The sequence below is a fragment of the Apteryx rowi genome, unplaced genomic scaffold (genome assembly GCF_003343035.1).
Source record: "Apteryx rowi isolate R43461 unplaced genomic scaffold, aptRow1 scaffold_91, whole genome shotgun sequence".
In the NCBI taxonomy this organism is placed as follows: domain Eukaryota; kingdom Metazoa; phylum Chordata; class Aves; order Apterygiformes; family Apterygidae; genus Apteryx; species Apteryx rowi.
This window is the reverse complement of record NW_020451216.1, coordinates 2,045,819-2,072,141: the sequence shown is the minus strand read 5'-3', so window position 1 is coordinate 2,072,141 and position 26,323 is coordinate 2,045,819. Positions and strand designations below refer to the sequence as shown.

Here is a 26,323-nt window from a genome sequence, read left to right as displayed (position 1 = left end):
RCAGTAGTTTATATACCATATATTGCAGTAACCTTGTCCTGCAGACTCCATTGTTTTAATTAGACTGGTATGTATATGGATCTCTCAGAGCCCATTACATCAGTGCTGCATCTGTCAGTACTTTCTTCTTCAGAATATAAGGTTGGAAAGCAGTGCTGCTCTTTAGGCAACCTGGGAAATGCTTCTTCCCAGGAAGTCAAAGTGTGTATGCCAAGTTAATTTAACTTAACAAATAAGCATGCCCTCTGATCCCATTGCATTTAAGATTTGGAATTATTCTTAGTGGGTCTTTAATGTGTTCTAAAGTTTTAATTATTAATTCGTTTTCAGTCATCAGAAAGACTGTATACCCTGGACTTAAAAGTGTAACCTTTTTCCTCATAATTTTAAAACAGCAAATGCGTCAAAAAAGTAAGCAGCAAGCCAAAATAGAAGCCACACAGAAACTTGAGCAAGTGAAAAATGAGCAGCAGCAACAACAGCAGCAACAGCAGCAGCAGCAGTTTGGTTCCCAACAGCTTCTGAACCAGTCTGGCTCAGACACACCCAGCAGTGGGATACAGAGCCCCTTAACACCTCAGACAGGCAATGGAAGTATGTCTCCTGCACAACAGACATTCCATAAAGATCTATTTACAAAACAGCAGCTACCTGCTACACCTACTTCAGCATCCTCAGATGATGTATTCCTAAAACCACAAGCCCCACCCCCTACTCCAACCCGAATCCCGGTACATGATTCACTGTCTCAGTCTCAGACTCCTCAGACATCATCACAACAGATGTTTTCTCCAGGTTCCACAAACACAAGACCTCCTTCTCCAATGGATCCATATGCTAAAATGGTGGGAACACCTAGACCAGCACCTATTAACCAAAACTTTGTTAGAAGAAGTACCATTGCACCATTAGACACTTGTGCACCACAGTCATCTGTATCTAGGCCCATTCAGGTAACTGAACCATCAGGAAGCAGGCCTTCACCAGTCAGAGATTCATGCTCTTCATCTCCAGGTAGCAGTGATCCCTATGCAAAGCCACCAGACACACCCAGACCTGTCATGGCATCAGATCAGTTCTCCAAACCTTTGGGAGTCCCAAGATCACCCATAGTTATGGAACAGTCAGGGAAAGGTCCTTTACCAGCTGGAAGCAGTGATCCATTTACTAAGCCAGCTCCTAGAACTGATGCATTTCAGAGACAGAGGGTAACTTCTGCTGATGCATATGCACGTCCACCATTGACTCCTACCCCTGTCGATGGTAGCCCTGGACCCTTTAAAACTCCTATGCGCCCACCTCAGTCCCCACAAGATCCTTATGGATCAATGCCAGGTACACCAAGGCGTGTTGCTGTTGATCCGTATGAAAGGCCTGCTTTGACACCAAGGCCAGTGGATAACTTTTCCCATAATCAGCCTAATGATCCATATAACCAGCCTCCCCTTACTCCACATCCTGCAATAAAAGAGACTTTTGCCCATCCACCTAGGATAATGCGACAACAGAGTGATTCTTTCCCTCAATCTGGGCCCATTTCAAGGCCAGCTTCTCAGGACCCTTACTCCCAACCTCCAGGTACTCCTCGGCCAGTTGCTGATCCTTACGCCCAACCTCCAGGAACTCCTCGACCCACCACAGTTGATCCATATATGCAGCAGCCACCAACACCAAGACCTGCTCAGCCAGCGGATTTATTTGCTCAGTCCCCAGCAAATCAGAGACATTCTGATCCATACGCCCAACCTCCTGGAACACCACGGCCAGTTCTAAATGATCCTTATTCTCATCAACCAGCAACTCCAAGGCCAGGAGTTCCAGAGAGTTTTAACAGACCTGCAATGACAAGACCAGGACTAATGCCAAATAGAGATCCTTTCCTGCAGACACCACAGAACAGGCTGCAAGGCACTTTTGTCAGGCCGTCAGAYCCATGTTCTCAAACTCCTAGACCAGCAGGACCTGCAATAACAGATTCATTTAGCCATGGTCCAGCTGCTCCAGCACGTGACCCTTATGATCAGCCACCACTGACTCCAAGACCTCAGCCAGAATCTTTTGGAACTAGTCAACTAGCTCATGACACTGCTGAACAGCCACGGCCTGGATCTGAGGGCAACTTCAGTGCATCTGCAAATTCTCCAATGAGTTCTCAAGCACAGCAATTTCCCAAAGTTTCACAAGTTCCTGGCCCAGCACCCACTACAGGAGTGACAGATACACAGAATACCATGAATATGTCTCAAGCAGATACCGAAAAATTAAGACAGGTGAGCATACTGTTTAATACTGATGCTCTTAAAATTTCAAAAGCAAAAGAATTTCCTGGAGTCTTTTTATATATTTGAAGTTACTTGGCATTAAACATAGCTGAGAATTATCTCCGTTCACTCAGTATGTTCATTTGGTCCTCCAGGATAGAACCAGAATATGCAGAATATAAAAAGTCAATAATRTTTATGAGATCCAAAAAGGAAGTGAGAGCTATTGCTGAAGCCATTGAAAATGTAGATGCTTGGTCTGCTATAGCTCTTTCATCTGCAATGTGAGAAAGAGAAACACCTTGAAAGTATAATTAATTCTGTCCTATAATAAATGAGATGTAAAGCTGGTTGTCAGTGTCAGCCAGTCAGTGACTTGTTCACCAACTGAAAAAGAGAGAATAGGCAGCGATATTAGATGAGGCACCTGACTTCTCAGGTGGCTAACATGCTGAAGTGAATCTTACCATTGGTCGTTGATGTTCTGGAGCCACATTCATTCCAGGCTTTTGTCAGTGAATATTTGACAAAAAGCTCTTGCTGAGATGCGGAATTACATTGTACTTGGGAAAGCTGCTCAGTCTTTTGCCTCAAAAGAGCCATGGGAAGTGGAATTAGCACAAACATCCGTAGTATTTATCATACAGAGTCAGAGTACATTCTGCAACTGCAGTTTAAACCTTTTGCTGAGTTTTCTTCAGAGGACCCTCAGAATGCATGTTTTCATATGGTAAAAGGGACCTTATTATTGGAATAGAAAAACTGAAGGTGTGTTACTTGTAAATTAATTAGTAAAATAGGTCCGCCTCATACACTTTTAACAAGTGGTCTGGAGGCAAAAAGTTATTAGTGTCTTGCACCATCTGATCCCTCTTTTAACTTCTGAGGTGATCGTGGTGTTTTATAATGTTTTTCTGTAGTGAGTGGAGAAGAATTTCTTTCCTCCAAAAGGCTTAACCCAGTGGAGTGTAACACTTGAAAATATATCAATTGCAATGTCAAGCACAATGATTTTATTTTTTTTTAAACAGCGCCAGAAATTACGTGAAATTATTCTGCAGCARCAGCAGCAGAAGAAGAATGCAGTTCGTCAGGAGAAGGCCTTACAGGACTCGGCAGCTTCTCCCCATGGAACTCCTCTTCAGCATTGGCAGCAAGACAATTTAAATCAAATTTTTAACCGCCCTCCTCCTCCATATCCTGGGAATATTAGGTCCTCTGTTGTCCCTCCAGGTGGGCCAAGGTTCACAGTATTTCCAAAAGATCAACGTGGACCATTTCCTGTTGATGGGCAGTTCAATAGACCCCAGTTTCCAGGCGATATGAGTGCCATGGGGATGAGACCTCATGGTCTTAGGTAAGCTCTTTGATCTCTTAAAAATGGGGTATTGCAATGRTAGCTCTAAACTTACTGAATCTGTTAGATAACAAGATTTTTGAGGAAAAATTACCTGTGTGGTTTACAGTAGCTGGTAATCTTACTGAAGTCAGTATGTGCTGAGTAAGCTGAGTGAGCTAAGTATTCCTGTAAGCTTCTGTAACGTTAGAAATGTATGTTTTACATTGAGTTTATTGTGCCTTTTAGTGGGAGTTATTCAAAAATAAAAATGGAGAAACTGCAATACTTATGGAAATACAGATGAGATGAAAGATCTTGTCACCTGTTGTTTTTGGACGTTTATTTAAAAAAATTGAAAAGTCTGACTGGCTTTGATGCCTTCATATTGAATAAATGTAATATTTTGTTCTCGTTTATAAAGAATATGTGATCAAACTGTGACTTCTGTCTGTGCCATTTTTAGAATGAATCTGTGATGTAAAATGAATACCAATACTGATATATTTTGTAGTCTTGAGAATTATTCTTTTCAAAATTTTGGATTGTTTTTAGTAATTTGTAAATACATGCAACATTACTTTAGACTTACTCAGTTGAAGCTGTAATTTGTTTATTAAGATAGTTCTTACTGTCACAGTTTTCTCTATCCGTTTTACTGGAATTGAAATCAAGCTGTTTGTGAAACATAATCAAAGTAATTATTTATTTTAGTCATAAAGCTTCTTTAAATATAAGCATTATTATTTAAAATATTTAAATATTTTAATGAATGCATCATGTAAAGAATTTTGGTGAATAGTCATTTAGTAAATATACCAGATTAGGCAGTCCTAAGAAAAAAGATAATTTAGTCTTTAATACTTTATTTTAGATTTGGGTTTCCAGGAGGTGGCCATGGTCCACCATCAGGTCAAGAACGTTTCCTCGGTCCTCAGCAGCCTATGCAACGCCCTGGAGTTCCACCACAGCTGAGAAGATCTCTGTCTGTTGATATGCCAAGACCAGCAAACAATCCACAAATAAATAATACATCTGGGATCCCTCAACATTTTCCTCCACAGGGAATTCAGGTTCAGCAGCACAATATATTGGGTCAGGCATTTATTGAGTTACGTCACAGAGCTCCTGATGGCAGGCCAAGGCTTCCTTTTAATCCTTCAGCTACAAATGTTATGGATGCAGCACCACATCAACGACATGCAGGGTTTATACCCAGGCAGGAGTTTCCAGGCCCAAGGCAGGCAGAACCACTGAGACATAGTTCTCAAGGTATATCTAGCCAGTTGCAGGTGTCTACAAGTTTGGAGCATATGCCACAGTCCCAGCAAGATCAAATCAATCCTGATAACCCACCTGCACTTGTAATACGTTCTCTAAGTCATCCACCAGTTGCTGATGCTTTCCCAGGACCATCTTTGCCCACATCTGCACCAAGTGAAGAATCTGCAAATTTACAGATTCCCAACCAGCCAGCTGACGGTCTAGAAGAAAAGCTTGATCCTGATGATCCTGCTGTAAAAGATTTAGATGTGAAAGACCTCGATGGGGTTGAAGTCAAGGATTTAGATGATGAGGATCTGGAAAATTTGAACCTGGACACAGAGGATGGAAAAGGAGATGAATTAGATACCTTAGACAATTTGGAAACGAATGATCCTCACCTTGATGACCTTCTAAGATCTGGAGAATTTGATATAATTGCATATACAGACCCAGAACTTGATCTGGGGGATAAGAAAGGAATGTTTAATGAAGACCTAGATCTTGCTGTCCCCATTGATGACAAGTTAGATATCCAGGGCAAGACAGAAGAACCAAAACAGAAAGAACAAGGTGATAGAATTGTTGCACCTTCTGAGACTCTGTCCCCACAGAAGAAGTCTGCTACAGAAAGTGAAATTAAAACAGAAGTACTTTCTCCAAACACTCATGAGGAGAAGAAGAACGAAAATGAAAAAAGTGATGGAAATAATGAATCTGCAAGTACTCAACAGGCTGCTGAAACGGAGTTAAAGGATGGAGAAAAGGCTCCTGTGCAGCCAGCAAACCCAGAATTCCCTGACAAAACTACTGTTGTTCCTAGTCAAGAAACAACTGTGCCTAGTTCAGATGCTCAGGGATCTGCTCCACTGCCTGTTCAAGGAGTAGCAAGTTCCTGCAATATTTCTGGGTCCACACCGGTCCTCTCAAGTTTGCTAGCTAATGAAAGCTCAGATAGCTCTGAAGCAAGGACGCTAGGATCTCCATCTCAGTCTTTGCCGGCAACACAAATGAACCATTCATCAGGTATTCCTCAAACACTAATGACACCTGGTGGACAGATCTTGGAAAACACTTTAAATACAAATTTGACCATGGTTCCACAAATAAACCATAATTTTTCTCAAGGGTCACCAAATCCTGGTTTTATGCAGGGTCAGTCAGCTAATCATAACTTTGGGCCAGGACAAACCTCTAATCAAACTGTGGCTGTAACAAACCGTCCTGGTCCTAGTGGCATATCTGGCCCCCAACAGATAATGCTCCCTCAACCATTAGCTCAGCAACAAAATCGAGAGAGACCACTTCTGCTAGAGGAACAGCCACTTCTTCTGCAGGATCTTTTGGATCAAGAAAGGCAGGAGCAGCAGCAGCAGCGACAGATGCAAGCCATGATTCGCCAACGTTCAGAGCCATTTTTCCCCAATATTGGTATGTAGATGATCTGTTTGTGTGTGTGATGGTTAGTTGCTAAAAATAAACAGCTAAATAGCATGTAGCACCAAAAGAAGCATATAGCTTTTGGAGTCTGAAGTTGGCCTAACCAAAAGCAGCCTGACTCATAGGTATAATGGAAGTCTGGGAACTGAGCATGTAGGTGAAGTTCTGAACTTTGTGGCAAAGCTCCTCTTGACCTCATTGGGATCAGGATAACACCGTGTTACTGCTGAATTTCTCTGACATCAGCCTTGTCATGTACTCTCTTTATGCTTCAGTTTCTCATTTGTGAAATGGAGTAAAATGCAGCCTTTGCAAACAATTAAATGATGAAGTGCAGTAGCTGACCTTGATATTTGACCTATTAATTTTCAGTTTATGGTTGTTTTATTACATTGTTTTGCAGTGTTCAAAGTGGTTCGAGGAAAGGGATAATTGAAAGCTGTATTATTAACTCCCATGAAATCCAGGCAAGGCACAAAAGCATCACAAATAGTTCTGCACATACTAAAAGCATTTAAGATAAACAGTCCTTTCCTGTTTAATATAACATAGCAGATGGGGAATTGAGATTGAGAACATCATGGTGCTGTCATTCAATTGTTATTAATAAAATACGAAAATTTTAGAAATGTATTAGTTCTATCTACACTGTCCATCAAGTCTGTCTGTAAAACAAATCTAGCGTACCCTGAAGCAGCAGTTCATATTCGCAGTGTGGCTGGAACGTTCTCCCTCACGAGGAACGTCAGTCATGTTTGTTCCTCTCTCTGTGGGGCAACTGAATGGACAGAAGGCAGGACAGAGGCGCAGGTCACCGTGCTTGTTATCCTTTCAGATGCTCCAGGTGGTGTGGGCCTTTCTGGTGGTAGTACGGCCAATAATTACAGAGCAACTTAACAAGTTTCCTTAGTGTATGTTAGCGGTATTGTATCAGTATTGCTAACTGAACTCACAGAAAAAAATCTTCTTCTGGATTCTTAAACTTATAAATATAATTCATTAATCTACTGGGTCATAGACCAGATATGATCTAGAGCCCATCTGAAACGGATCTGCTTTTCCTTTGTGGGTCTTGGCTGGGAACAGGAAGTTTTTCTGATTGTCACAAAAGGTGCTGTTGATCTTATATCCAAGGTAGTTGCTGCTGGATTATTTCTTCTTAGAGGATATATGAACCTACATATTAACCAGTAATTTCAAAGCAGAGAGGACAGATGCATTTGAAATAGTTGTGCAGTTACATTGTTTTACTGATGATTTATGCATAAACTAGATCTGAACAAGTCAGCTGTAGTTAAAATCATGTAATGTTCAGCTATGTAATTGACTCTTACTGTTTTTCTTTTATAGATTTTGATGCAATTACTGATCCTATAATGAAAGCAAAAATGGTAGCTCTTAAGGGGATCAATAAAGTAATGGCACAGAGTAACATGGGGATGCCACCAATGGTTATGAACAGGTAGGCAAAGCTTGATGCTATTCTTTAGGTCTACAAAATGTAGAAGGAATGATAGCGCTAGGGGGAACTGTGCACTGTAAATGAAAAAATGTAAAGTGGGGAAGGATCTGTTTGTCACGTAGTTCATAGTCCATGCTAATACTGGATTATTTCCTAAGAATAAAACCAGTGTGACAGTAGAAACAGTAGAAAGGATTAAAACTCACTAGATCTATGTTCCGATCATAACGTCACTGGTCTGCTCAACAAACATGGCTTCACTCTTGATTTCCTTCTTGTTTTCCCACTTGCTAATTATGTAATGACACATCTTCTGTGCATTTTGTTTGAAAACTGTTGAGGGCCATGTAGCTGTTAATCTTCATGTTGCAGGATGGTGTTTAATGCTATGTATAATTTAGATTTAGCCCAAGTAACAGAATTTTCATCACCTCTCTAAATCAGTTTTGTGGACAAAAGGAGCTAACTATGAACTGTGCAGACTTTGCTATGACCGTCTCTACCAGACATAGGGAATATATAGGCCCGATATGGTCTGTAGCTTTTCTTTTTCTGTGGACCCTGAAACAGCACACTTTCTTTTCCTCTTCTCAATACATACTTCAGTGCTATCTGATAGTATGTGGCTTACCAAAGAAGTTTGGAAGGCCTATTTGATCTTGATAAGAAGATTTTGCACCCCAACCCATTTATTATAGCTTCCAATACTGTATATTACTGCCACCTAATCAGGGCGACCTGCACTAGCAGAAGACTCTTACTGCTCAGATACTAGTTGGATAGCTTATGTTCCCTGGTTTATCTTTCTGTTTCTAGATGTGATAAGAAGATTTTTTTGCTTTAAATTCATGCTTTATCACCATTACTTGTAGAAGTTTGCATTCTTCTACACTGTTATTATAGACTGAGTTCTTCTCAATTTGGTTTTGCTTGGTGAAGTTACATTGTCTGAGAATGATTACAGGGGCTTGTTTAAACTGTTTCCGAAACCCAAATACATCTACCCTACTGTAGTGACTGTGTTGCCGTGATATCTAAACACATTAAATCTCATTTTTTATCATTATAACATGTAAAACGTAAGTATAGGTGTTTCTTATGTCATTTTTATTTAGTTTGCTCCCATGCATCTTCACTACTAGTAAAATACCATGGTTACTAATTTTCATGTTTAGTTCATCTTTCTGAAAAGTATAAAATGCAGTAGTTTAAATTTAGAGCAAAGTGTTGTAGGATCAAATGAGAAATATTATTTTCCAGACTTTGGAAAAGTTTGGTATAGATGTTCAAGCAAATATCTATAAAATATCTGGATGTTTTGTATAAGTTCAATATAATACAAAACATAGTCTCTCTTCTAAAATATGCACCAATTTTAAAATTACAATTTCACCTTCTGTTTACATATCAATAGGTTTCCCTTTATGGGGCAGCCAGTGCCAGGGGCTCAGACCAGTGAAGGCCAAAATCATATGCAGCAAGCAATCACACAGGTAATACAACTTGATACAAGATATACAGCAAAAGTGCCTAATAATGATAACAAGTTTGGTTTTCTTTTTTAAATTGAATCATGATTTAATTTCCTTGTCTGTGTGTTTTTCTGAAATTTGTAGGATGGAAATTTGGCACCTCAGATTTCTAGGCCTAATCCTCCAAATTTTGGTCCTGGTTTTGTCAGTAAGTACAGATTGAATAATTTATTGTAGGTTGATGTTCCGTTCTGCAGTTTCTTTGTTTACTTTTCTTTCTTTTTTTTTAATAAGACTCCAATGCATGGATATTTCTTTCCAAAAATATTTTCTCTTGACTAATTCATCCTTCTAAAATTGCACCATTTCATCATTATGATACCAATTCATAAAAGGACACATAGTAAATGATATTAACAATTTGTCTAGAAAAGTGTCCTCAAAGAAATACCATAAGGAAAGAGGGAAACAGAACAAAGCTGAGTTTTCTGGTATTAATCACAAAGAGTAATAAAGTAGTTAGCATTATTTGGATTTGTGTGAGAATAGTAATTGTATATATTACTTGACAGACTGCTAGCTAAAAAATCTAGTCTTTTGTTATATTGTAGTATTCTTAGCTCAGTGAGAATAATAGTCTACATTGATAGGTTATTTTTTATTTAAGAAGCAAAAAGTTTTGTGTAGCATCATTGTCAGTTTAAAAAATATGAATAAAAGCCTTTCGAGCTTTAGTTAAGCAAGACTGGGTGGGAACCACAGTTGGTGAAAACTACAGCACTAGTATTTTGCATTCCTTGCTTCCACTTGCATGAGGCTATTTGTAGATCTTAGTCTCTACAATAAGAAGTAGATTTGTTAGCAAAAATTAATACTAAGCATATGTTGGGAGAGGAAGACCACGTTAAAAAAAAAAAAAAGGTGCTGCTGTCACTGCAAAAGCTTTACTTAACATTTATTAATAGAAACAGAGGTAAACACTTTTACCTTTTCCAGAAACTGGAGTAGCAGTGTTAAAWGGCAATGAGAAACTTTAGTAATGTTTTCTGTATTAATTTCTAGTAAGATTTTAAATGACACTCAACAGTGGTCTGGCTCTGGTGGGGGGAGAATTGGAGATGCTTCTGAGCACATCAGGAAATCTGTTTTTCATTTCAGTAGCAGTTATTCTTATCTGGAACTAGTTAATATTTCAGTACTTTCATTTGCACTTTCACGTTTCTCCCATCTGCAGTTATTCTCCATCATTTCCACTCAGTTGTCACTTCAGGTTATATGATTAGTTTCACAGAATTTATCACTGGAAGAATCAGTGCCCCTTGAGACCGTAGCTAGCTCTGTGAACTGGTTTAGTAGAGCCGTTAGATTCAGTGACCATCTCTACAGCAGCGACCATTAACCTAGAATGGGGTAAGGACTGGAGCACAAGGAAGACATGGTTGTACTGAAGTCACACTGTCATACGGATACCTTTATATGAGATAAACATTCTTTATAAGGGAAATTGCATGCCTGATTCTTGGTTATCCGGTTTATTGCCACAGTGTTATCATGAGACAAATGATCTTGTCACCAAGCCTTGTTGCTTGCTGTCTGGGCTTAGTGCGGCGAAGAGTGTTATTGGACATGATTGTTTTGCCTCCAGGAAAAATATCTGAAAACCATGGATTACTCAGTCATGAGCCTCAGAGCAAATCAGTATTTCTCATTTGTAAAAAAAAGAGTAATGTCGCAGTTATAGCCTATGTTAGAATGCATTTATTTGTGGGAAGCAAAAGGCACTGGGTGCTGAATGCCCTCCGATGAGGACCAAGAGAAAGTTATCTGTACACAGAAGACAAGTTGTAAAAAGCTTGTTTTTTCAGTTCATTTTCTTGCAGTGACTTTGACTTGTAGAGTAGTCTGTATTTTAATTCATAATTCTGAAAATGATTAATCAGAAATATCTCATGCAGTCCTAATTTTCAGCCATTTCTAAAAAATGAATCAAATCCTTCCCCCCTCCAATATTTATTCTATTCCTAAGGATTTTTTTAAGATGTCTCTCAAATGAAAAGAAACTTTAAATGCTGTCTGTGATTAGAAATGAGTGCTTTGTTATACTTCTGAATACAAATTTATATTTCTGCTTTTGGACTCCTGCTACTCCAGTTTCTATGACACAGTGGTTTTGAGTTGTTTTCAGCTGAAATGAGGTGGTGTTTTATCCAGGTTACATCTACGTGGTTTGAGAGAATGCCTTTCTCCACTATCTTGTACGTTTGTTGTTGGAAGTGTTGTGGGTTTATGATATTGTTGTTCTTGGGGTTTTTGTTAAGTTCTGCACTGCAGGTTAAATAAGTTGTACCTCCATCTTAATTTGCCTTCTTGATTAGCTCTCCCAATTTAGTGGTGTTTCTTCACAAGCCTGAAGTTGAATAGGATGGTGAGGTGGGATTTGATTTTGGAACAAGAGATAGGTCTTGACATACATTTCCAATCCCAAATACTGTCTTTCTTTCATTTTATGCATGCCTGATGGATGTTTATAAGTTCAGTTTGATTTGTTCTTAGAAGATGTAACAAAAATAGATTTAAATGTACAAAACTGTTCTATGCATCAGAATTAATTAGGCCACGTCTCCTGTAAATTTGTGTCCTTAATCTCTAATTTCTTTCCCTCCCCGAGGGTACTTCAGCATTCCCTGTTCTGTGGCTCAGCAGGGTACCAACGGGTTCTGTAGCTGGTTTCAAAGCTGAGTGTGCTGAGTGGCTAGCAAGTGCACATTTACTGCCTAGACAGTTGGCGAGCATCTCAAAATTAAGGGATTAAGTTAAAACTGCTTTCTCTCAATAAAGGCAGTAGTTTGGATCTCTTTCTCCTTTACTCATATCACTAAGAACTTAATATCTCTGAGATCTCAACTCCTCTGTTAAATTTGGCTGAACTTGACCAACAGGTTCACAAAATAAGAGGGGAACCTTATTAAATTTCATCTTTAAAAGATAGATTCCATAGGATGAGATCATATCATACTTTATTTCCCCTGTCTCTAGATGATTCACAAAGAAAGCAATATGAGGAATGGCTGCAAGAAACACAACAGCTTCTTCAAATGCAACAGAAGTACCTTGAGGAACAAATTGGAGCACACAGAAAATCAAAAAAAGCACTCTCAGCAAAGCAGCGTACAGCCAAGAAAGCTGGCCGTGAGTTCCCRGAAGAAGATGCAGAACAGCTTAAACATGTAACTGAGCAGCAAAGTATGGTACAAAAACAGCTAGAACAGGTAATCATGTGGAAGAAAAACTAATCACCTTAATACTGAGCTCTCATACTGGTGTGACTCTTTCCTTTAAATCTGTTAAAATACTAATTAAAATACTTCAATACAGTGGAGCTTATTTAAAGGGAACCACACCCTATCATATTTTGCATGGATGACAGCATTACTCTGGATTGTGAGTGACAATGGAGTTGTAGGAGAAGATGCTGCAGCAAAAGTTGTGGCAAAAAGCTGGTTTAATACTTTGGGAAGAGGGGAAATTGTTTAGCAGAATTATCTGCAGCAGAGTTCCTGGCGCTACGAAGAGCATAAATGAATGATTCAGATTGTGGAGGAGGAATTTCTTAGCATGTAGGGTTCTGTTTCAAGCTTGAATGAATCTCATAACAGGCGTTTTCAGATGTCCTCATTTAATCAGAACCTCTTGGTTATATGCCAGTTAAATGTTACTGTTTGAAAATCTCTTTTCATTATATCTCTAACATTAGTGGATTTTTATGATCTGTCTTGTTCCTAGACCCTTATTATCAGAGCATTATCTGTTACCATATCCTGGAATAATGTAGGTTGGAAGGGATAACTGAAGATCATCTAGTTCAGCTTCCTGATCAAAGCTGAACTAACTTCACAGATCAGGTTGCTCAGGGCCTTGTCCAGTCAAGTTTTGAAAGTCTCCCAAGAACAGAGATTTTCCAGCCTCTCTAGGCCTCTGTTCCAGTGCATAATCGCTTTTTACTGTGTGGGGTTTTTTTCTCTCCCTGTATTCAGTTGGAATTTCACTTGCTGCATCTTGTAACCATGACTGTAGTAACCGAGATTAAAGTTAAGTCTGCGATTGTTTTGATAAACCTATGGTTTGGCCAACAGTATTGAGTGCTATTTTCCTCAAGGCATCATTTATATGTTGTTTGGCATGATGCCTCCTTATTGTACGAGTGGGGAATCTTTTCATTGTCAGGAACAAATAGATCTGCCAAATATTAAAATACTTTAGAGTTATCCTTAATATATTAAGGTGAGGGGAAAATTTGGCAGCAGGCCTCTTGAACTGAAGTCATTAGTGGTACGTGACCCCCAGGTCCTTGCTCCTGTGGTGTATGCAGTGGACGGGATATTTGTTGGCTTGACTTTTCACTGTGTGGAAGAGAGATAATGCAGATAAATTATGTCCACATCATTTCTTCCTTTTTCTTTCCCTTCCACAATAAATCACGAGTAGAACAAGTACAAAAATATTCACTTTAACCAGTCTCTATCATATATATTTCACTCCAGACTTAAACTGGAGTTATGTCAAAGTAGCGACTGCTCGTCATGATATTTCTGGCAGATTCATATTGTGCCCCATAATTAAGTTTCTTTTATTTTTCATTTTTTAAACTTGTTTCATGTACTGCTGGAAAATACCCTCCACTCCCATTCGGGCACCATTTAGACCAGTCATCCATGTCCCAGACAGCACTTTGTTATGTACCTACATGGAACTTAAATAAGCTTTATATTAAAGTGTATTTTTAAGGACCTTCTATTTAAGTTTACCCTGTCCTTTTCCTGCAGTCAAGTTTCTGTTAGTTTTTGAAAAGGACAAACTATATATACATACATTGAGAGAGAAGCTTTGAAATCACTGTGAATTGTTGGACCTGATCACCGGTGCAGAGAAACTGGAGTTGACTCGGTGCGAACTGAGCTTATGTGTGACAGGGTTATTAGCTCCGGCACGGAGCCTCGCACACACTGCCGTACTGTTCCCATAGCCGGGGCAGTTTAACTGCTCGGGATGACGTAGCACCTGTGCTAACAAGCCCGGCAGGCGAAACCCTCTGCTTCGTTCTCCCCCGCTCCATTGGAGCCAGCAGGCCGATCTGCGCAGTTTCAGCTCAGGTCCAGCTGTGTGGTTTCGGTGCTGGTCCTGCGAGATCTCAGCTAATTCCAGGTACAGTCRTGTGGCTCCTTGCCACTGCAGATCCTGCGAGGAGATGTTGGTTTGGATGCCTCATTGCCTAAACGTACAGAGCCAGCACGGCTTTAGTGCTGTACACCAACTGAGGAGTCCTGGAGCCAGGGCGGTGCGGTGCAGGTACTTCCAGTCAGTGGCTCTGTGCAGTGGCAGTGTTTTTCCGCCAGCGTCAGTGCCAAGCCAGAGCTCATAAATCATCTTGGACCTGACGGGACTCTGTAAATAACCTTGTGGGTGCACCTGCTCTGCGTTCTGCAGCGTTCCCTGTAGCGTCTCTGTTGTCCTGAGCTTTCTTGCTTATCCCTTGCTCCAGACAAAGGAGAGTGCTATCAAACATTTTTAATTATGTTACGGACTTCTCACATCAGTGCAAACAGCAAGCGGAAGCTGCAGAAATCATCACCTAGTAAATAGAAGTAAGAGAGAGAGATTTTCCATAATCTATGCATTAGTAACCAGTGTATTGCAAGTACTTTTAATTTTTTAGAGGGAAATGAGTTAAGTAGCTACTGTGTTTCTGAAATACTCTCCATTAGCCTGGTGAAGACACTGGTGGCCCTGTCATATCCCTCCATTGGCTTCTCCTGTTTACATTAACAAAAAACTATTAGCTTTTACTTTTAGCATCCAAGTCCAATTAATTTTCATCCTAAAATTTAAAACTTTAAAGTAGCATCTTGTTGCTTTTTCCCCTGCTGTATGATGTTCAGGGGATCTGCCTGTGAATAAATGTGAAGGTACCTCATTGTTTTCCTGCAAACTTTTCCTTTTCAGTTATATCTTTTAAAAATTTTAGCTGGTGTGTGAAGATCATCCATCTCATTGTTTCCCTGTATTCCTTTTTCCTGTCTGTTCTCAACTCTTGCTATCCTATATATGGATGTAAAAGTTTTTAGGGCAAGGATCAATTTCAGGTTTGTATAATTTCTAGCAGTGTGGTCTTGGTACATAGCTGGGACTTTCAGGTGCTGTGCTAATGCTGTTTTCGATGACAGTAATGAAGTCATCAATAACTTTTTCTAAAATTTGGGGATGGATTGTATTTCTAGTTAAATCATGGCCATTTAATCTTAAAAAGTGAGAGAAAAGAMTGTGCAGAAATGCTAATTTTGCCTAAGTTTCATTTTCTACTGAAAGTATAATGCTGAATTACATGTTTTATGCCACCTATATAGTCGGTACATGTCAGAGATGAGTAATGACTTCTGTAATTTTCAGATTCGAAAACAACAGAAAGAACACGCAGAACTAATTGAGGAATATCGAATCAAGCAGCAGCAGCAGCAGCAGCAGCAGTGTGGGATGGCGCCCCATGCTATAATGCCAGGAGTCCAGGCCCAGCCACCAATGGTTCCAGGAGGAACATCACCAGCAATGAATCAGCAAAGCTTCCCCATGGTGGCACAACAGCTCCAGCATCAGCAACACACAGTGGTCATCCCTGGGCAATCCACCCCAACCAGAATGCCAAATTTATCTGGATGGCAGTCTGCAAACGCCCCTGCAAGTCRTATTTCCATTAATCCTGCAAGGATGCAGCCTCCCATGACACCATTGCCAATTACTCCTGCTACACCAACTCCTGTGCCTGGTCCTAATGCAACTGCACAGTCAGGGCCACCACCAAGAGTGGAGTTTGATGACAATAACCCCTTCAGTGAAAGTTTTCAAGAGCGGGAAAGAAAGGAGCGTTTGCGAGAGCAACAGGAACGGCAGCGCATTCAGCTTATGCAGGAGGTGGATCGACAGAGGGCTTTACAGCAGAGAATGGAACTAGAACAACATGGTATGATGGGGTCTGAATTAAATAACAGGACATCCTTATCTCAGATACCTTTCTTTAATTCTGATCTACCTTGTGATTTCATACAAACTCCACGACCTCTTCAGCAGTCTCCGCAGCATCAACAGCAGCAAATGGGACAGATTCTGCAACAAGGTCCTGTGAACTCACCTCCTGCCACAAATTTTATGCAAAGCAGTGAGCGAAGACCAGTGGGGGCTACAACTTTTGGACCTGATGCATCTGCTGTTCCCAGTGGAGCCCCTAATTTTCATACTGTTAAACAAACTCATGGGAATCTCCCTGGGGCCGCCTTTACGCAGAACCAAGTCAGGCCTCCATTTGCTCCTACTGTACCTTCATCTACAGGACTTGGTAGTGGTCCCTCATGTGCTTCAGACACAAGCATACCCCAGGCAACAAATTTCCCTGGGTCAAGCCAGTCTCTTATACAGCTGTATTCTGACATAATCCCAGAAGAGAAAGGAAAAAAGAAAAGGACTCGAAAAAAGAAAAAGGATGATGATGCTGAGTCAGTAAAAGCCCCATCGACTCCACATTCAGATATAACTGCACCATCAACTCCAACCATTTCTGATTCTACCTCCACCCCCACAGTTAACACCCCCAATGAACATTCACGTCACCAAGATGAGCAAGAGTCAGTGGAGTTAACGGGCCCGTCAACATCAAATGCAGCAGAGGGCCAGACCTCTCCAGAGCTGGACTGTAAACTCCCCAGTAGCAGTTTGCCACAGAAGCAGTTGAGCGTAAATACAGAGACCGAAAAGGCTAAAGCAGATACACCCAGCAGCATCCAAGAAGTTAAACTAGAAAAGGCAGAAACCGATCAATGCTCAGGTCAACCTGAGCCTAAAACAGAAAATCCAAGCAGTATTAAGGTGGAAGAAGATAAGGTCACATCACATCCTGCCTCTTCAGCTCAGAGCCCAGCGCAACCAGCCAGCGTCCCAGCGGCGAAAGGGGAGTCAGGGAACGAACTGCTGAAACACCTGCTTAAAAATAAAAAATCCTCAGCTCTTCTGAGTCAGAAATCAGAGAGCAGCTGCCGAACAGAAGAGGAGAGTGCTGGAGACAAAAAGTTAACAGAGAAGCCGAATGCACCTGAAGGAATGGTAGGCCTCTTACTGGTTTTGTTGTGCAGCGGTTATCAACGGTCAAAGATTAGTTTGCACCATCACCGCTGTCGTTTGTGAAAAGGCATGGGGAGAACCTACCTGCCCAAGGGCAGAATGAAACAGCTGTAAGGAGGTTTGACCTCCCTTCCTGTCGTTTCTGCCCGAGTAAATCRCACTATTACAAAAGGAGCAAATTTTAATATGACTTGATAGAGTAGTGTATTCAGGAATTATTATTAAAATGCAAAAAAAAWATATATATATATAATCATCTTAAAACATGCCACTTTCTAATACTTACCAAGATTAAGGCAAGATTTTACAGTATGACAATTACCTACTAGTGTATTTCTGTACAGTATTCTGTATATCGCACGCTTCTAACTTTGTTCTGAGACCCTCACATGGGTCGTGCGCAGGAGGATGTCAACCATGTGCCTTTGCAGAGGCTTGAAGCCGGGTTTCACGCACCCACAGCTGCAGCRCTTGGCGTGTTCTGTGAACGGACCAAGGCCACGCTCATTTTTTGCCTGTGGAAATCATACRTTGTCTTTAATTTTAGCAGATACTGTTCAGTAGGATTTTATCAGATGTCAGAAGTGTGAAATTGTTAAAGCTGCTAAAATTACTGGTTTTCTATGTTATGAAGTATTTCTCTAATTAATAATGTTACTTTAATGGAAGAAGGCATTAATTCTTTATATTAATGGCTTTATATAATTTAATAATTTATGAAGTTCTTAGACCTAAAGAAAATGGCTTTCTATAGGGGTAGGGTACACTTGACACTAAGTGTATTTGGTTGGGGTTTTTTTATTGTAATCTTTAATCTCTGCTTRGTTTTGTTTTATGACTCCATAAGCTCTAAATGCATCCTCGCAACAAAATTTAAACCCATTCAAAATGAATAAAAACTAATAAAAAGAAAGGTAATGGTGGGTAGCAGGTGACTTCGGTAAGTGTTATAAGACCCATGGTTAAAACATAAATGGTAGGAATAGTTGTGAAAGTTTTTGAGGTAGGGGTGGCATAGAGCTATTTGGAATAATGATTGATAAGAAGGAATTAGTCTTTCTTTTTTACTTGACACTATCCATTGTATTACCAAGTGCTATTCTGATGGTTTTTACACAGCTATCCTTTTATGTGAAGAATGACTTTGAAGACTTGTACTGAAAGTATTTGACCTAATGGTACAAACCAGCACTGTTTCAGAATGCCATTTTTGCTTCTGAACTGAAAATCCATTTGTATTAAGTCCTGCAACTCTTTTCTGTATCCAAGCCATCCAAGCCCCCCTCTCATTATGCCCTGATGAATACCTCTAAGGTTGAGTGCCTGTAACTTTATTTTAGTGAGTATTCAAAAGAAAATGTTTCTGGTCTGTGAGTTTTAATGATGTTTTTAGGCGTCAATGGGGTGTTAATGATAAGTCGTAATTCTGTGTGTAGGGTCAGTACAGCAGTTACAGTTGCCAGCGTAACAGCAAAGTAAACAAAGTGTTAACACAGTTTGTGATCTGTGTGATACGTTTTACTGTGTGTCTTCATTTAGACTAACATGCAGTAAATTTGAATGAGCTACGTTGTAAAACATCAAAAACTCTATTTACCTTTCTTTTTCTTATCCCAGCAAACTGCCGGAAACCAAATGCAAGGTGCATTTGGGTGCAGTAACAGCCAGCTTCAAAGAGCAGATGTAGGACAGGAAACAAAGAAGCAGAGGAATAAGCGAACCCAGAGGACAGGAGAGAAGGCAGCTCCACGGTCCAAGAAGAGGAAAAAAGAGGAAGAAGAAAAACAAGCCATTTACCCTAACGCTGATACATTCATCCAGTTAAAACAGGTGAATATATAGAGACTGGGTAGTGCCTCAAGAGGATTCTTGAAAGAGTGGATCTCTCACGAGGAGAATGAGGTTGATAACTAAGTTGAATTTTGAGTACAGGGCAGTAGAAAATAAAACTTCCAGAGACTGAGAAATGTAAAGGTTTGGGTTTATTTCAATTTGGAAGTTCTTCTGACTTGGCAGGCATTCAGTAGGCTCAAAGCCGTGGGAGTCCTTTCAGCTCTGGCAGCCTGCTTGCTTGAACTGCCAGGGTGCCCGGAGCAGAGAGCTGTGGCCCTGCTGGACAGGGGACCAGCTTCCCTAGCCATCAGGATGGTCCGTGTTTGAGACAGTTGTCTGATAGGGGGTAAATTCAGATTTTTTTTAATTAGAAACCACTCTACTAATGTTTGGAGATCTGTGATGCGTCTGTTTTATAGTTAAATTCATTTCTAACATTTTTCTGTACTTTTAATATAGCAGCTTTCTCTTCTGCCTCTGATGGAACCAATAATTGGAGTGAGCTTTGCCCACTTTCTTCCCTATGGCAGTGGCCAGCTAAATGGTGGAAATCGACTTGTAGGAAGTTTTGGTAGTGCTACTCTTGATGGGGCTTCAGATTACTACTCCCAGCTCATTTACAAGGTATGGTTTTAATTGAGATTTTCATTATGTACTCTCTGTGAGAAAAGAAGATCATGACATTATTACTGCTAGTTGGTTAGAATTCCTGCCTTTTGTGCAAGCACAAGAAAATAATTTTCTGCTGCTAGACTAGATAGTCCTTGTTTTCCTCTCTGAAAGTGGAAGTCAGTTCTAGAAACTGTGTTGTAAACAAATTTAAGTACAAGTATTCCATTTACAAATGGATGCTAAGTGGTGACAATTGTAATTACAGTTTTATGGAGCAGAAAAGGCTGAATTCCCAGTACTTCACAAAGTCATTGAAAGCACTAAAGCATCTCTTAATGTGAATTAAATGAGAAATAGACTTTCCTCATTTGTCCACTAAGCCCTAACTAAGAACCTAAGAACTCTTAACAAAACAGTCAGTTTGTTGATGAGCTAATAACCCACAAAATTTAAAACTCAATCTCTGAGATCAGAGAGGCAAAATTGGGAGARTAGGAAGATAGTGATCAGACAGAATCATATTTGCTGCTTGGCTACCCTAATAAATTCATTAACTGGTTAGAAAACAGACATTTGCTCCAGCCATACATGAAATAACTGAGAATCTGACCCAGCAGAAAAAGTTGCTGGCCTCCAAAGTGAACAATATGTATTGGCTTTGTAGGCATGGTTGCAACAAGAGTAGATGCTGAAACTATCATTTAATTTTCATTGCAAATATGGGCAGTTGAGCGAGCTAGCGAGGAGTAACCTGGAGCGTGAACTTGCAGCGGATCTGCTTCTCCACGGTAACTGCTTCAGTGACAGCTCGTCCTGTGGTCAATGTGAGGTCGCTTCCCTTTAGCGAGAAGGGWTCAGCTCACTCGTTTACTGCGACTGAGAGTCGCTGTGGAATAGCTCTCACGCTCTTGAGTTCAGACCTGTGCTTGAACTGTAGTTACTTGCTAGGGCTCCCAGATAGTTCCTAAAAAGGCTTGCTATGCTTGTGTGTAAATAATTTAGCTATAGGTTCTTTCAGTAGTGTATACTGTTCATGTAAACTGTTTTTCCCTGGTAATACGTTGATGTTAAAAAAAGAAATGCGGTGTCTTTTATAGCAGCTATTTTCATGTATTTCACCCCATGTTTGGAAATTAATTGTCACTGTTTATCGGCACTGCCTCTGAGTGTAAAAATACGAGCGGGTTACCTTACCTAGTGCTGGAACAATGTAGGTTTTCACTCTGCTTCAAGGCTAATTTATGGTTCTTTAATCTCTCGCAGCAGAACAATCTGAGTAATCCTCCAACACCCCCAGCCTCTCTTCCTCCCACACCACCTCCTGTGGCATGCCAGAAGTTGGTAAATGGCTTTGCAACCACCGAGGAACTTGCTGGCAAGGCTGTTATGTTAGGAGGTCATGATGGTAAGCCTAATACTTACTGCTTCCTTAATAAATGAGTCAAGTTTGTAGTGAATTACAAAACAGATAACTGGACTGTTTTTCAGGTGGTATAGTCGTCTTTTATGACAGCAGCATGTATCGCCTCCTTTTTAAGGTTGTCATCATCTTTATCCAGCTTTATTTTATACCTGTATAAAGTCAAATGATAGTTTTGTCCCTTTCCCTTTCCAAAATATGTTGAGATTATAAGCACTCTTAAGAAATGAAAAAGAAAACCTCAAAATCATTTTTTTATGACCACTATAAATGACTAACCAGGTTGTTAAGCGAGCTCAGAAGCAGTTTGTCTGAAATGTGTCCTCACTAGGCTTTATATGTAGTCAATATGTATTTCTAATACTTGCAATTTTGTCAAATTAAAACCTGTTTTCTCTTAAATAACATTTTATACTGCCCTTTTTTGAGGAGTGTTCTGTGATAAAAACCCTTCTTTCCGACCCCTTTCATTGATTGTTACAAAGCTTTTTTTCCTCTCATATTAATGGGTGGAAAGTACACTGAAGAGCAACAAACCTTTTTTGCTCAAAATTTGCAGGTTTTTGTGAGTGTAGAGATTAATTATTAACAGTCAAAAATGTTTGAACTACAAGCAAGGAAGTGGTATTACCGTCTGCTGTAATGCCTTGGTTGCATCTGAGAGCCACCAGTCCCCTGTTATACAAAACATATATCAATAAGAAGAGCTGTACCTATGTCTCATTGGGCTGTGTTTCTCCGTTTTTAGTTACCAAAGCTCTGGGACCAAAGCAGTTCCAGTTGCCTTTCAGGCCACAGGATGATTTATTAGCTAGAGCAATGGCTCAGGGCCCTAAAACTGTGGATGTTCCTGCTTCACTTCCAACACCACCTCACAACAATCAGGAGGAGTTAAGGTAGGTTTTCCCCCACATCTCTAAATGCTTGCTTGGAACAAATTCTGTGGTCTTTCAGTAGGGGGATGAGTCTGTGAAGGTGTGAAGAAATGAAATCCGTTGTGCACAGCTAGACAGCGCAGAGAAAATAATGGAATTATTTGTCCTAATTAACTCCCAGCATTCCACCTGTAGGACAGCAGGGTAGTGGAAAAGGTGACTTCTGCCATTGCTAGACACTATATCCTGATTAGTTGTCAAGAATTTATTACCTTGCTCTATTAAAAGTGGAAGAAAACTATATAACTTGATCTTCCGGGAGCCGGCGTGGTGATGACAACATACTGTGCAAATGTCAGACAGCCTCAAAATTCCCCTACCTGATTCAGTTTTTGTTATGTGTGAGAAATGCTTGCTGGAACATACAGGTTTCCCTACAAAGCCCTTACCTTTCATCTCCCTTTCACTTGGCTAAGCAAAGCTTTGAAGCACTGAAGCCTGTGTGTGGATGAGGGAGGATGGACCAGTGAATTCGGCCGTAAAAAYTGATACCTGCCCTATTGTAGATTTTCTGTGTGGCCTTGGACCGGTCACACAGTCTTGTCTACCTCTACTTGCCGAATTTGAAGGGAGAATAATAGCACCTTCCCATATCGGAAGTCTTTGAGAATGAAGACAGGGTTAAAGTCTGTGAGGCACTGGAGTATGCTAATCCGACATAGATGGCTGTAATAAATCCAGTAGGTGAAGGCTTGCTCAAAATGGCATGAATTTTGAACACGTTTAAAAACACTCACAGATTTGTACATTAATCCAAAGCAGCTTTCCAATCTTCTGTATACCCTTCAGGCCTGGTGACACGAATTCTCATTTTGTGTAAGTAAAGAGGTCAATCAGCAAGTACTGGGCCAATGAGAGCAGAAAAGTGACTCGACTTTTAACAGCAAATCTATCTCAGATGCCCTCCTTCCCTTGGGAAGAAGAGGGAATATATAATGAAGAGTAAGAGAAATACCGGTTGATAACTTTTTTTCAATAGATGAGTAAGTGACTGTAATAGTAGTATAATAGCCTTGGATAGAAATATCCATCACAAAGAGTTTAAGTATTAGTATGATTTTTACTCAGGTAGGTAGAGCTGTGGGAAATGGACAGTTCTGTGAGGGAGCCTGGGCTTCGTTAGTGCCTCCTTTCTTTTGTGTGTCTTTCCCAAGAAACCACCTTGTGCACTGGAGCAGTAGATACGCAGGAATAATGGCGTAACACATAACTGCCTTCTGTGACTAGTAGTAAGAAGCAAGTTCATGATAGATCTGTAATGGTCATGATTTGTAACTTTGGCTTACCAAGGGTTTTTAGACTGTTTCCAAAACATTTCTTCTGGGTTTTGTTCCAGGGTTCAAGATCACTGTGAGGATAGGGACACTCCTGACAGTTTTGTTCCTTCTTCCTCTCCTGAAAGCGTGGTGGGAATGGAAATAAGYAGGTATCCAGATTTGTCAGTCGTGAAGGAGGAGAATCCAGAACCTGTACCATCTCCCATCATTCCTATCCTACCCAGCAGTACTGGAAAAGGTGAGACTGCAATAGCAGAAACGATTAAGACTAGGCTTTTTTTTCCATTCATACCCATGTAGGATTAACCTCATGTGTATTTCATTTTATTTCCAGGTTCAGAAGCCAAAAGGAATTATATAAAATCAGAACCTGGTTCAGGAGCATTACCTGGTTCTGGCTTCTTTGCCTCTCAGCTCGGACCATCCCAGAATGGTCCTAAATCTGGCCTTATATCTGTAGCAATTACTTTACATCCCACAGCTGCTGAGGTAAAAGAAATAAGCTTGTGTGTTATGTATATAAAATATAGCAGGAGTTAACATGTTTTATAAGTAATAACTATTAGAATGGGTTGTAGAATAGTATAATAAAGCAGCTGTTGTAATTTGTAATAATTTAATCTTATTGCTGTTTTACTGCCTGTCTGGTTAAAACAAAGGTGTTTTTATTATTGTTTTTAGAACATTAGTARTGTAGTAGCTGCATTCTCCAATCTGCTCCACGTCAGAATTCCTAACAGTTATGAGGTTAGTAATGCTCCAGATGTCCCATCCGCCATGGGAGCAGCAAGCAGTCACAGGATGAACCCATCTATGGAGTACAGACAGCACTTACTATTTCAGGGTCCTCAGGCAGGATCCATGGGATCTGCCAGGCTTGTAGGGTCTTATGGACTGAAGCAGCCTAATGTGCCATTTCCCGCAAACAGTAATGGTGAGTAGGCTTCAATTCTGTGCAGTTTTCAGTCCTGAAATTTTAGTTGAGTCAATGTTGATACATTTCAACCATATAAATACACGCTCTGGAATTAAACCTTTGATTCTTATTTTAAATAATACTTATGTGATCGGTACCTGTGGACCTCCTCCTGATGTTAATCATAACTTAATGGAAATCAGAGATGGATCAGACCTATTATATTGTCTGTCTCATTGACAATGAGGTATTTCTTCTGGCAGTAACTAGTATTGTTAAGTTTTCTGTCCAGTCTGATTTTAAATCTTTTGTTCTAGGAGATTGTTCCTATTCTAGAAAGTTTTACGGAAGTCTTTAACCATGTATTCCTATGTTATTTTAATTACTCATTTGACATACGAGACTGTATTTTTGCCTTAATGTTGACATAGTTGGTTTTGGTCTGGTTTAAACAATTTCCCTGTTAAGACATGGTTTAAAGCTTGCCTACCACACCCTATCCAGGAGGATGCTAGTCCTCTAAACCACTGAATAATATTGTGACTTCAGCATAAATTTGATTTAGTCTAATATGGCTTTCTACGATCTTACCTGTTTTCTAGGGATAGGTGGCTATAAGGATCACAGTCAAAATATTGCAGAAAGCTCAGCGTTGAGACCTCGATGGTGCTCTCATTGCAAAGTGGTGGTTCTTGGTAGTGGCGTGCGGAAATCCTTCAAAGACCTGCCTTTCCTGAAGCAGGTACTGCAACAGAAATTTAATTTCTTGCATGTAATGGTCAGTGAGCAAATGAAAGCAGCAAAGGTCGCTGCTCATCATGCTGACTGATATCGTCTTCCTAGTTTCTCCGTATTCCCACCTCTCTGTGTGTGCTAATTCAGGGTGTGGACTTTCAAGTACATTTGTAGTACAAATAAGAAATGTCAAAGGTGTTATTTGTATAAAATATATTTCAGTAAATTTCCTAAAATAGTTTCCGTATATATGACACCTTTCTAAATTCTTCTACCGCCATCCTTCCATGACCGCTTCTGTTTAATAATTCAGCAAGAGTCTGTCTGTAAGGCATTTTGCCATTTCAAAAAGTAATAGAAGAGCAAGGATACTTTTTTTTTTTTTTTTTTTGAGCAGGAAACAATTTGTCAGGTTTCAGTCTTGACTTTTTGTATTTTCATCATTCGTTTTTCTGTAAAGAAATATCCCAGCCAGCTCCTTACAGCCATATGCACATATTGAATATTTGCACTGGGAACTGTCATTCATTAAAAAAGTACTGTTGCTCTTTGTTTAAATAAGATTGAGGTGATTATGCAACAAAGGTATAAAGTCAGAATTTATAGACAAAAGTAATGTGCTTGTGTAGTCATAAAAGCACTGAATTCACCGTAATGTTTTGCAGATGGATCAGTAGATAAAACAGTATGATCTGTCTTTGAGTAGCCTGAAATGAGACGTTCTTTTGTCATCTAAAGATAAAAGAAAACGGATTTCTACTTAGCAAGTGTGCCTATGGAGCAGATGGGTGCACAGTATAGAGTGCTTTATTTTGGTTGTTAAACTTCTGTTAAAGGCAAGAAGTGCTCCCGAACAAGGTTGTAGGTGGTGTTAACGTTAGATCTGTCAAATAATCAAGTATTTATATCACGGTAGTGCTCGTTATTTCACAAATTTTCCACAAATAAAGAGGTAGACAGAGTTTCTAGCCCAGACTGGAAGATTTGTTTCAATAACTTATTATGTGAAAAATGCTATTAAAATGCACTTCTGATAATCTGTGCTTGATTCTCAGGATTCCCAAGAAGGTGCTGATAAAATGAAGGACGTTGTATTCTGTAGCAACAACTGCTTTGTTCTTTATTCAGCAGCTGTGCAAGCAAAAAACTCAGAGAACAAAGTAAGTATCCAACTTCGGTAGACCTAGTGAGCAGAGAT

At 39.9% G+C, this 26,323-nt stretch overlaps 1 protein-coding gene across 15 annotated transcripts in view; it reads left to right on the top strand.

Moving 5' to 3' along the window:
• The window catches only part of KMT2C (lysine methyltransferase 2C), a 205,097-nt gene that overhangs the window by 169,155 nt on the left and 9,619 nt on the right, over positions 1-26,323 (top strand). For 12 of the 15 annotated variants that reach the window (XM_026091593.1, XM_026091603.1, XM_026091600.1 and 9 more), the window contains 17 exons: positions 396-2,270; positions 3,293-3,618; positions 4,472-6,291; positions 7,651-7,762; positions 9,177-9,255; positions 9,379-9,442; positions 12,271-12,503; positions 15,679-17,379; positions 19,015-19,227; positions 19,690-19,854; positions 21,106-21,247; positions 22,011-22,158; positions 23,534-23,712; positions 23,809-23,963; positions 24,156-24,408; positions 24,993-25,132; positions 26,181-26,285. In XM_026091593.1, coding sequence (XP_025947378.1) covers positions 396-2,270; positions 3,293-3,618; positions 4,472-6,291; positions 7,651-7,762; positions 9,177-9,255; positions 9,379-9,442; positions 12,271-12,503; positions 15,679-17,379; positions 19,015-19,227; positions 19,690-19,854; positions 21,106-21,247; positions 22,011-22,158; positions 23,534-23,712; positions 23,809-23,963; positions 24,156-24,408; positions 24,993-25,132; positions 26,181-26,285 — 7,710 coding nt within the window. Of the gene's footprint in view, positions 1-395; positions 2,271-3,292; positions 3,619-4,471; positions 6,292-7,650; positions 7,763-9,176; positions 9,256-9,378; positions 9,443-12,270; positions 12,504-15,678; positions 17,380-19,014; positions 19,228-19,689; positions 19,855-21,105; positions 21,248-22,010; positions 22,159-23,533; positions 23,713-23,808; positions 23,964-24,155; positions 24,409-24,992; positions 25,133-26,180; positions 26,286-26,323 lie in introns of those variants that run through there. The other 3 variants (XM_026091596.1, XM_026091595.1, XR_003257810.1) reach the window with 3 other exon arrangements.